The sequence below is a fragment of the Miscanthus floridulus genome, chromosome 1 (genome assembly GCF_019320115.1).
Source record: "Miscanthus floridulus cultivar M001 chromosome 1, ASM1932011v1, whole genome shotgun sequence".
NCBI lineage: Eukaryota > Viridiplantae > Streptophyta > Magnoliopsida > Poales > Poaceae > Miscanthus > Miscanthus floridulus.
In genome coordinates this window covers 155,804,015-155,815,221 of record NC_089580.1, presented here as the reverse complement: position 1 = coordinate 155,815,221, position 11,207 = coordinate 155,804,015, and the positions used below count along the sequence as shown (strand labels likewise).

At 43.9% G+C, this 11,207-nt stretch overlaps 2 protein-coding genes across 3 annotated transcripts; one reads left to right on the top strand and one right to left on the bottom strand.

Moving 5' to 3' along the window:
* Positions 1-3,516: 3,516 nt before the first annotated feature.
* Positions 3,517-6,141, top strand: LOC136498949 (probable glutathione peroxidase 4). The gene is made up of 6 exons (XM_066494651.1): positions 3,517-3,709; positions 3,837-3,913; positions 4,011-4,072; positions 4,953-5,071; positions 5,536-5,706; positions 5,795-6,141. The coding sequence occupies exons 1-6, from the start codon at positions 3,656-3,658 to the stop codon at positions 5,822-5,824; spliced, it is 513 nt and encodes a 170-aa protein (XP_066350748.1). The 5' UTR covers positions 3,517-3,655; the 3' UTR covers positions 5,825-6,141.
* Positions 6,142-6,245: 104 nt separating this feature from the next.
* Positions 6,246-10,582, bottom strand: LOC136498933 (rhomboid-like protein 19). Of its 2 annotated transcripts, XM_066494635.1 has the most exons (8): positions 10,275-10,582; positions 9,894-10,018; positions 9,206-9,266; positions 8,643-8,809; positions 8,118-8,229; positions 7,821-8,023; positions 7,177-7,314; positions 6,255-6,828 (listed from the first exon to the last, which is right to left on the bottom strand). In XM_066494635.1, the coding sequence occupies exons 1-8, from the start codon at positions 10,305-10,307 to the stop codon at positions 6,693-6,695; spliced, it is 975 nt and encodes a 324-aa protein (XP_066350732.1). In that variant the 5' UTR covers positions 10,308-10,582; the 3' UTR covers positions 6,255-6,692. The 2 variants fall into 2 exon arrangements, with proteins under 2 accessions (XP_066350738.1, XP_066350732.1); XM_066494641.1 differs by lacking the exon at positions 7,177-7,314 and having other exon boundaries at positions 6,246-6,828.
* Between the last annotated feature and the right edge of the window lie 625 nt (positions 10,583-11,207).

The window sequence follows — 11,207 nt, the reverse complement described above, 5'->3', positions numbered from 1 at the left end:
AATCCCCACTGAGAAAGTAGCCTTTGGGGGTGAAATCCCGCTTTTCTGCTACTGACCGGACGTTTAGGTCGTCCTAATCAGACGCATCCGGTCATCCCGACCATTGGAGCCATGATCCACTGATCGGACGCTGCCAGCATCCGATCACATGCCACCGGATGCGTCCGATCGTAATTTCACCGCTCTAGAACCTTTTTGTACTTGATCGGACGTTGTAGTCCTATGTCCGATCGATTTTCCATTCAGCGTCCGATCCAGCGTCCGGTCACTGCTGCTGACGCCTGCTGTTGCCGAGTCTCTTGATCAGAGCATCCGGTCCAGCATCCGGTCATCTCTATGAGCTCGTTTCTTCGTGATCTTGTGTACGGCTTGGTTCCTATCTTCGTGCTTGGACTTTGCTTGATATTTTGGGTCTTCTCTTATGCTCCTAGGGTCTTGTTTATGGTGTTGATCATCGGATCATCATGTTGCCTTCATCCAAGTCATGTCATGCACCCTATTGAACTACAAAATAATCACTTGCAAATTCATTAGTTCAATTTGGTTGTGTTGGTCATCAAACACCAAAATCCAAAGTAAATGGGCATATGGTCCATTTTCCTTACAGATCTGAATGGTTAGATTTTGCCTAAGAGTATAAATAGCTCTCCTCTCTCTTCTAACCGTTAGCCACTCATTCATTGTGACCAACTTCATCCAAAACAGCTCCTAAGCATTCAAGGCGCCCCTTTCCTCTCCCATTTGCTCCTAACTTCAATTCCCTCAAGGATTTGAGTGATAGGAGAGTGGATTGAGTGAGAAAATTGCCTTAGCAAGCTTGAGCACTTGATTTCTTCGTCAAGCCGATTGGATTTTGCGTCTATTACTCTTGGAGCTTTGCTCCTAGCCGGCTAGGTGTCGCCCAAGAGCTTCCATCTTATGGAAGAGCCTTGTGAAGTTTGTATTACCCTTGATTTCTTAGTGGAAAGCTCAAGTGACCTTTGTAGTTTTCTTGAGAGAGGCAAGTAGGTGGAAGAGACTCCGACCTTTGTGGTCACCTCAACAATGGGGACGTAGGAGCTCCTTCGTGGGGTTGCCAAACCTTAGGATAAATCCTTGTGTCCTGCATGCTTATTGTTGTTGTATTTTGCTCGAAATTACTTGTATTTGTTTGTTTCTCTCTCTCCCAAGCTTCTTCTTAGGGTTTGGACTCGATCTACGAATTGGAGGCATTTCAGCATTAAGGGAGTGACCCAACATCTTCATCTAACCACTAGGAAGTGGTGTTGTTAGATTATTTATCCACAAAGTTAAATTTGGCACTGCTTTTGTAGTTCACATAGGTGTTAGGACTTCTGACAATTTGCGATGAAACTTCTGACGAGGTTGGAAGTTCTGACCCAAACTGTTGGGGCTTCCAATAGTGGCTGACAAATTTGAACTTAGCATTTGCAGTAAATGTTTAGATACGCCTATTCACCCCCTCTAGGCATTGTTAGATCCTTTCAACCTCGTCGTCGTGGGCCTTCCGTTGCTCTGTCTCCTCGACTTCCATGTCGTTTGCGCCTCCTAGCGCACCACCGTAGCTGTCTTCACCAATTGTCATGGCTGGTCACATCTCGATCGCCCCTTGCTGCTCCTCGCCACAGAGATAGATACAACTTTTGATAGAGAGAGAGAGAGAGAGAGAGAGAGAGAGAGAGAGAGAGAGAATGTATTCTTCATCTTCTTGCTCCCTTCTTTACTCTCTCCTCCATGGATGCCTGATGCAGAGATAGGCATGGCGCGAGGGTCGAGGCTGCCTATTGCAGCGACGACGTAGCCAGATCCTCAGGCGCCATGGGCGTCATTATGGGGTCCGCAAGCGACGGTGCCCACAATGCAACAGCCGAGGCCGAGCTTCTTGACGATGACATGGTGGAATAGCATCTTTATCTGCTGAACTTTCCTCCTCTCCCGCCCTTGATCATAGGTACGAGAGCGGCCTCCTCGCCCTCCCTGCCCTCAGCCACCCTGTGCCCGCCATCGACATTGCTCGTTGGACGCGCCCTCGCCTAGTGTCGTCTTCTAAACATTGTGTGCTCTTTATAGGGGAGCACATGGGTCGATCGTGGCCATAGCTCCATGTCATTGTCGGCTTCCTGCAGCCACCTTCACTGACCGTCGTGGTTGGCTGCATCCCAAACGTCCCTTGCTACTCCTCCCCATGAAGACGGAGGAGGCGATACTATAAAGAGAGAGGAGGAGGAGAAAGAGAAATGTGTGTGACTAACGAGTGAGGCCCTTATGTCAGTGAGTGGAGTGAGATGATTATGAGGGGTATTTTTATCCGTGCGAAAAACAAATCTATTCATGCGCATGTGTTTGAGCTCAAAAAGGCTACGATAGTACGAAATAGTGTGTGACACTAGAAGAATCATACCTTTTTTTAGCCTGGACTCCTAGTGTACAAGTTACAGTATCTGTACTCTACACAACACACTCACACCACCACACACACGCACATCCCTAGAGGCTACAACCTATACACCTCAAACGTCCTTCTGGAGATCACCGAAGCCACACGAGCCTCGTAGACGATGGGTACGTTGTAGTCCTATTATAGCGCCACGTGAGTGTCCAGGACCTGCACGAAACAAATATGGGGAAAAACCCCATGCGACACCCGTTCGTCCCAACTAGGATTCGAATCTGGGTGGGCACGCTCCACAACCGGAGACATTGCCACCGCGCTACGGGTCGCTAGAAGAATCATACCTGCATCAAGTATATTAGATAATAACTAATGCTGTTTCTCAAAAATCAAATTTATAATAGCATAGTTCTGACACGTCAGCATATTTATGGCTTAACATATTAATTATGAAGAGATAAAAAAACGTTACATAGAATTTTATCAGGGTAAAATCCGTTGTCACAATTATACTAAGGTAGACCAAACATTAATGAATAAATACTGAGGAGTGATGTTAAAAAAAAATAGCTGATATAACAATTTTACTCTCCGACGCTACGAAAACTCACCACTGATAAATCGCAACTAATTCACGACTTCACGGGAACATCAATGCTCCCCGTGCAATATCCAGGTATCCACGGCACACAGAGGGAGAGTCGGAGACGGTTTGTGGTCTTTGTGCCGTCACATGAAAGCTAGGTGGGCACAGGGACCGCAAAAGTTGACAGTTGTTCTTCGCCCGTGTTTAGATGAAAAAAAATTTGCAAAATGACTACTGTAGCGTTTTCTTTGTTACTTGACAATTAGTGTCCAATCATAATCTAATTAGGCTTAAAAGATTCGTCTTGTAGATTTCGTCTAAATTGTGTAATTAATTTTATTTTTTATTTATATTTAATGCTTTATACATGCGTCTAAAGATTCGATGTGACGGATAATATGAAAAATTTTGCAAAATTTTTAGGGAGCTGAGCCTGAGCCAGACGCAGACCAGACAGCCTGTGCCACTGCTCAACGCGCCCAACGCCCGGCGTTCTGATGATCTGATCCCGCTATAAATAACGACCACACGCTTCTCTCCTCTCTTCTCTCCCCCAGTTATTACCGGAACAAAAAAGAACACGAGAAAAATCAAATCCAAGAGACGGGGATTCCAGAGCGCCCCCCCGCTCGGGTAGGGAAGGGAAGGAAGGAGAGGCGAAGCGGAGCGGAGGCGAGATGGGGGCGGCCGAGTCCGTGCCGGAGACCTCCATACACGAATTCACCGTCAAGGTGCGGCGATCCCCATCCCGAGATCACGCTCCTTCTGCGTGGTCCTGTTTGTATTTTTATTAGTTTCTTTTACTGTTTTTTTCCCTCTCGCAAAAGATAAATTTTGGGGGATTTCTTCGCGGAGCAGGATTGCAACGGCAAGGAAGTGAGCCTGGAGACCTACAAGGGGAAGGTCCTCCTTGTTGTTAACGTCGCCTCCAAATGGTACGCTATCTTTCCCTGACTGTCGATAGAATTTGTTCTCTGTATTCTCCTGGTTCGTGAGATGCTGAGACGGTTTTGATGTTCTCGGTGCCGTCAGTGGGTTCACGGAGGTTAATTACACGCAGCTGACGGAGCTTTATCAGAAGTACAGGGACAAAGGTCAGTTCTTTGCTTGCTGCTGTTCTTGACCTGCTGTGCCTGTTAATGGTCTGAAATGTGAATCTCTTTGGAAGTTGGCGTGTACAAGTGGGTTCAACAAATGATCTAGTTAGAATTGGAGTAGTGCACGTTGATGCTTGTCGGAATAGTGGTTGTTGTCTTCTGTTTGAATTGAAATTTCTGTTTGAAGTGGAATGGCAAAAAAATCACACAAATTTTCACCTGAAAAAATTGTGTGATTAGTCTTGCCCAACGGAGATTTTACATTGTTTGCCACACAGCACTCGTACCAAAAGCTTTGTTTACCTGTAGCTTATATCTGCGACTGTTTTTCGACATGTATGGGTTTTATGCAGCTTACATTAGATAGGCAGCTGGTACAGCATGCATACAATTTCATTGCATTCCCTTATCAAATCAGAGCGATCTTCCGTTTTCTGGAGTGCTTGGATAGTGGTTCTAACTTGCAGACACGTTTGGAGGATCAGTGAAGGGTTCTGAAAGGAGGCTGTGAGAACCCTGTTTTCCAAAGAAGATGTTTGTTTCCCCAAATTTCTTGGACAACTGAAATTAGCTTCGACCTAACATTTTCCTGACTGACAGCCAATATGGGCACTGTTGAGTGAAATTAAATCGAAACTGCATGGAGTTTAAATGACGCTAGAATGATCACGATTTGTTGTTGCTTTGGCATCAAGTATTGTACCCACTTACACTTGCAGCAAATTTGCTTTAAGTTCAGTATATATGGCTATCAAGCAAGCCCATGTCTCTTGTGACTATGCCTCTGTACTTTGATTCAGTCTGCGCATGCTATTCCATTGAACTGATTTTATTCTTTAGATCAAACAGAAACTGATTTTACTTCCAAACTTGTCAGACTTTGAGATATTGGCATTCCCCTGCAATCAGTTCTTGCGACAAGAGCCAGGTTCTAATCAGCAGATAAAAGACTTTGCTTGCACCAGATTTAAAGCTGAATACCCAGTTTTTCAGAAGGTGAGAACTGTTTGTCAAACATGCTAGCTTGCTAAGAAACTTTTGATCCTTTTTCTAAGATAATTTCTTCTGAATACTAGTCTCATCTCATGTACCTGGTGGTTAGAATAATATTGGATATTCTTTATGCAAATTTCTAGATGATGCCAAAGGCCACATGACAGAATACATGAATTTGGAAACTAACATCATGTGATACAAATAAACACAGAACTTGACGATGCATTATTATATTGTTTTTACTTTGGCACAATCAGACAAGTTTTAGTCGATTTGCACAAGTGTATTTAAAGATGCAATCTGCATCTGCATGTCACCGTCTAAAATTACAAGTAATCAGCCATGGTGAGAATTTGTTGGCATGCATATTGGTATTTTGGATAGACCTGACAGGTTGACATCAACGTGCAAACTGTGTTCTTGTTGCTAAGAAAGCCGATTGCATTTTAAACTTGGGTTTGCAGGTGCGTGTAAATGGCCCGGACGCCGCGCCGGTTTACAAGTTTCTGAAAGCTAGCAAGCCTGGTTTGTTTGGATCAGCAAGAATCAAATGGAATTTTACCAAGTTTCTCGTGGACAAGAACGGGAAGGCCATTGAGAGATACGGAACATCGACAGCTCCAATGTCAATTGAGGTCCCTCCCTCCTTCCCTCACTCTTTCTCTCTTCCTTTCGAGACCTCTGCTTACTTTTTGATGGGTTGGTGTTTATTCGACTTTGCAGAAGGACATCCAGAAGGCCCTTGAGGAATAAGATCTCATGTCCTCTTGTCTCCTCATCCATCACCCACTTGCAGAAATAGTTACTTGCAGTCTCGCAGAATTATTCCGTCGTAGCAACATTTAGACGTCTTTGCTTGTTTGTACAGTAAATATGTATAATGCCCTCCTTTTCGCCTTCATGCTCATTGCGCTCGTGTAAGTATTGGTTGTATTAACTAGCCATCATCTTCTCCGAACTGTTTTTGCCCTTATTTTTTTGTCTGAAGAGTGAAGTCATGGTATATCGATGCACAACTATGTAACATTGGTGAAGCATTATAGTTTATTTAAGGTTTGTGTTTACGCCCATTCCGTTCCTAATTACGCTTGATGGCCCGACGGACTGGCTATGTGTGGTCTCACTGAGGCTGGTGGTATTGGAGGGGGCATGGCTTGTGCGCCATATCACATCTGCACGCTTCTTCTAGACGATCTCACAGGTTGCTATCAGACCTTTTTAACGCTTCCGGTCAGGTCTTCAATGCTTCTAATAAACATTTTTAGGCCGGATGTCATAGCTAACACAAAGACAGCTGGAAAACTTAGATAAGGCAGGTTTGGGCGCGTAGCAGCGTAGCATTTCGGTCAGATCGCACATGAAACTACGTAAAGTATTTGGCAAGGGTTGAGTACTGAGCACGACACGAAACACCCATACAAAAAACTACTCGCTGTCTTGCAAGAATTGGTTCGAGCAAGCGTGTCGCATTTGCCTTCTTACACGGTTGCACTCTTCTGTCACAATCGCCATGCCACTGCGGGTCTCGTTCACGCGACGGCACGCGCAAAAATACAAGGAAAATCTGACACAAGGATCTCCTCCCCTGACAGCGAATTCCACCAGCTGAGAACAAGAGGGCTCAGACTTTATCAGAAGCATCATCCTCCGCGTCCTCACGCTGCTGCTGCTGCTTCGGCGGAGGCGTGCCCTCCGCGTTCCTGACCGTGGCCAGCTTCTCTGCCAGTCTCTGCTCCAGTGCCCTCTGACCCCTTTCTCTGCAGGGAACAGACAATAATCGAATCAAATGAGATGCCTGATTGAAGCCGGTTTCACCAGATAAGCAGCCTGTTCGGGAGGCCGTATCGTATCGTGGATTATTTACTGCTGGTTGGTTTGATGTGAGAGAAAAACACTGTTCCTAGCTGGAAATTTACGATCGTTTACGAGCAAGCGAGCAGGCTAACATCAAAACTGACGAATGGGTAGCAATCATTTCGTGATGCTGCTCAACCGGTAGGAAAGGAAACCAACAGCATGTGCTCTACCAAGCAGATGGTTTCGGTGATGGATGGCTAGAACGATGAGAAAAAAGAGGGGGGGGGGGGGGGGGGGGTGATTCGCACCTCCTCCTGTTTGCCTCAATGGAGCCTGAACCAGGGAACTGTGACCCATCCAATGTCTGCTGGCCTGTGCCTTCAGGTCTTGCAAATCGTCCACAGAAAAGTTTGTGGAATATAGAAGCAATAGGGTCCAAAATTGGCCTGCGACATTTTAGTAAGTTTATGAAATAAAAAACAAAGTTTAGGTCTATTTATTTCTAGATTTGTTGAGTCATGTATTGTTTGTAAAGTGTTCAGCAATCGTAACTTTCAGAAAAAAAAAAATCCAAGGACAAATCTTCTGCAGAACCTTGGAGCTAGGAATTCATAAAATGATATGGTTGGAGGGTTAGCGCTAGAGTTCTGCATTATTACTAGGGGCCAGGAGCCACCACTAGCATGGAAAAAAAAATATTGGATGAGCACCTATATCTGATATCTCTACAGCCATTTCCTAACTCTTTCTCTTCATATATGCTTTCGAAGGTAAGAGTTAGATGTTATGTTTAATTGCAATGGTAATCCAAAATTTTCTTCTAACATTTTAAATTAGGGATTCCCACATTGCTGAGCAAGGGGTCCTCTAAAATGTTCTTGGCTTCGCAGAATTATGCATTGCATTGCATTTCCCACTGCTTTACAGCAAGATCACTTGTGAAAAACAGTACCTTAAAAATCCAGGGAAGAAGCTTGAAAATGAGAATTCATCACTTGGGTCCCCTTTAAGGCCTACTTCTAATCTCCTTTGGAAGTAACGCAGGTAAATCCAGCTCATGTAGATACCAAACAATATGATGGGAAGGTATGACATGGATTCCTTTATGAAGAAGCTTACAGCAACCGAGATAAATGCAACAATAGATGAAATCCACTGAATAAACAGAAAAAAATGTTAGGAAACCTTGGGAGATAATCAAAACTGATTGCCAAATTAGACAAATTTCATTATAGAAGTGATCGAACACCTTTGCGCTAATCTTAAGCACAAGAAGGTTAAGCCCCTGATCGGGTAAAATTTGCTTGATGCCCACCAGTAGTCCTGAAAGAACTCCATAAAACCCAGAAACAGGTGTGTAACTGCAGAATCAAATAGACGTAATGTCAATTTTCATGGCAAAGTATAACTAGGCTGAGAAACTAATCATTCTGAACTGAATATTATGAATATCCACTATTGAAAAGAAACAGAAAACATTATGTTGCTGCATCTCCCAACAAGCCATCTAAACCTAGTTCTTCCTTTTCAGTTAGATATCCTATCATAAAATTGGGAGACAAAAACATCATTTCAATTTTCAAATGAGGGAGCTCAGCAGTCAGCACATCATTTCTTAGAGTACAATACTTAGAGACATTGAATCTGCAGGTTGCCTGTCTGGAAATACTTTTGCAAGTATGCTTAAAAAAATATTCCATAACAAAGTGCCCATGTAAATCGGATTAAAAAAAACTATTTGACTAGCAAGCTAGTAATGAAATGTGACACTTACAGGTAGCTCTCCTCCTGTGTTATGTAGTACAGCACAATAGTAGTTACGAAGACACAAGCTGAAGTTGAGAGATTAACAATAAAAATAAACTTGAGCAACTCCTTAGCTCCCCATAAAGGCTCCAACACCTTCCCAAATAGAAGAAGACCAACTATGCTCACTATCACCTGGAAACACAGAAGCCTTGTAAGATAAGGGTGCCATTGCCTAATGTAATAAATAAGAGCCTTCACAACATTGTGGTGTGATGCAGTATCCTAGGTAAGAGAATAATGAGCAAGGATAAAGAGATTTCCTAGAAAACTGAAAGCCAACAGACAACAGAACAACATGATTTCAAATTAAAGTACACATCAAGCAACGTAAATCAGATATTCCTCAGGCATAGGAGGCAATATAATGGGAAACAGAAAACATATGAAATATCATAGCATTCCTCACAATTTTTTACGTGCTTAGAGTTCATCTTTTGTTTCAATGTTTGGTCAGCAGGACGTGCAAACATAATCGCGGAATGGTGAATTGGTATATTGGACTGTTGGAGATGTGTCGAGCAAACATACCCCTGGAATTGTTTGCTCAATATAACCAGCGGTAACCAGGTTCCAAGCAAAAGGGATTGTCCTGTACAGAGAACACCTCTAGTCAGTTAATCTCCTGGAAAGAGCTATTCATGTAATCTACTATGAAGAAATGGTACAATAAGGATCTCAGTATGTAGATTGAGGTAGTTATATATGGTCATTTCCAACAGTATAACATAGGTGGAAGTGGAAATGGACGTTGAAACTTCCATCAAATTTGAATCAAGCATTAAGTAATGCCATTTAGAAACCTTTTTCTTTTCTAATTTCAGTTAAAGGCAACTGAGCAGTAACCAAAAAGAAATGCAAATTAGTAAAATTCCAATTAAACGCAACTGACGAGTAATCAAATCAGTGTGTAGATTACATGAAATTGCACTTTCCCCATATAAAGAAGAGCATTAGCAATAACTGAATGGGAGCGCATATTACATTCAGAAAATTATTTTTCTGGTTTCAGTTAAACACAACTGAGCAGCAACCGAAGGGAAACGTGACTAAAATAAGTTTCCAATTAAACAAATTGAACGTAAGTGAATGGGGGTACAGAATTACATATTAAATGACTGATCGCGGTTCAGCCAAATAGGGAAGAGCAGGTAGCTCGGCTAACCCTCCCTGTGGGATCAGGAGTCAGGGATCCGGGATCAGGAATCACAGTGGGTACCTGGCTGGTATCAGCGTGAGATAGGTGGCGGCTGAAGGGAAGAGGTGGACCAAAATGTGGACGAGGAAGAGGATGACGGCGAGGCCCTTGCACAGTCTGGTGAAGCCCGTGAACAACCGCCCGCCCTGCATCAGCGAGATCGATCAGTCAGACACGCATAGACGCGCTAGCTGGTAGTATAAGCGATCCGGTCCTGCCGCCGGGAACCCGTGATCCTCCGTTGTGAGGCCCGTAGAATCGTCAGCGAGGCGGAATGCAGAGGGGCAGGGTCGATTCAATGAGAAGGCGGTGGAAGCACGGGCAGGCAGATCAAGGGGCGGGTGCGCGCGGCGGAACGAGGGGGGGAGAACGAGAAGAGGAGCGCGGGCAGTCGAGCCATACCGCTGCGGGGGTCGGGGTCGCGGAGGCGCTCATTGCGTCGGCAGCGACCTCCCTCAGTTCTCCGTCCGTCGAAGGCCGAACCCGACCCGAGGTCACCGACACTCGTCAGAAGTTTGGCGGCAGCCGCGCTCGGGAGTCGGGACTCGGAAGGAGACCGCGGCCGGCGACCCGCGGGTGCAGGCAGACGCGGTGTTTCGCTTCTTGCGCGGAGAGGATCTCGTAGAAATGGAGTCGGCAGCGGAGAGCCTCCTCGGCGTCCTCCGTCGCCGGTGAGCAGAGGCGAGCGGGGCCGAGTCGAGCGACTGAGCGAGCCGGGGTTTTATGGGAAAAAGTCTACTCCAACCCCTCAACTATGCGGCAGTCTACATAACCCCTCAACTATAAAACCGTCTGTTTTACTCATGAACTTTTCAAAACCGTCTATTCTACCCTGGGCGGTTTAGGTCTGCTACAGTAACAGCGGGTTTGCGACATTGCCGATGTTTTGAATTTTCTTTTTTTAAATTTATTTTCGGTGAATTTTTGAAAAATCATAGTAAATCATAGAAAAATCATAAAATGAAAAAATATAATTTTATTAGACTCTATATGAGTAGATCTACACAGTGAATATATAATACGGTATGCTTTAGTACAAATTTTTTTTGTAGCCTTATATTAATTGAAAAATCTAATTTTGTCTGTAATTAATTGGAATAATTCATAGCTGCAGCTTCTATGGTCCAATTGTGGTGAAATTTTTATGGTACGCTAATTATTATATGCTTGAACTATAGTAAAAATTTCGTACTCATTGGACTATGTATAACTTAGCTATAGATAAATTCTAATTAATTACAGATAAAATTGGATTTTCCAATTAATCTAAAGCTAAAAAAAAATTGTACTAAAACATATCGTATTATATATTCACTGTGTAGATCTACTCATGTG

Excerpts from the sequence above, each read along its gene's own strand:
- LOC136498933 (XM_066494635.1), bottom strand. The coding sequence starts at position 10,307 with ATGAGCGCCTCCGCGACCCCGACCCCCGCAGCG. Across the intron at positions 9,267-9,893 it reads CTCACGCTGATACCAGCCAG|GACAATCCCTTTTGCTTGGA; the intron begins GTACCCACTGTG and ends TTCTCTGTACAG. Across the intron at positions 8,024-8,117 it reads TGCTTAAGATTAGCGCAAAG|TGGATTTCATCTATTGTTGC; the intron begins GTGTTCGATCAC and ends CTGTTTATTCAG.
- LOC136498949 (XM_066494651.1), top strand. The coding sequence starts at position 3,656 with ATGGGGGCGGCCGAGTCCGTGCCGGAGACCTCCATACACGAATTCACC. Across the intron at positions 3,914-4,010 it reads GTTAACGTCGCCTCCAAATG|TGGGTTCACGGAGGTTAATT; the intron begins GTACGCTATCTT and ends CGGTGCCGTCAG. Across the intron at positions 5,707-5,794 it reads CAGCTCCAATGTCAATTGAG|AAGGACATCCAGAAGGCCCT; the intron begins GTCCCTCCCTCC and ends TCGACTTTGCAG.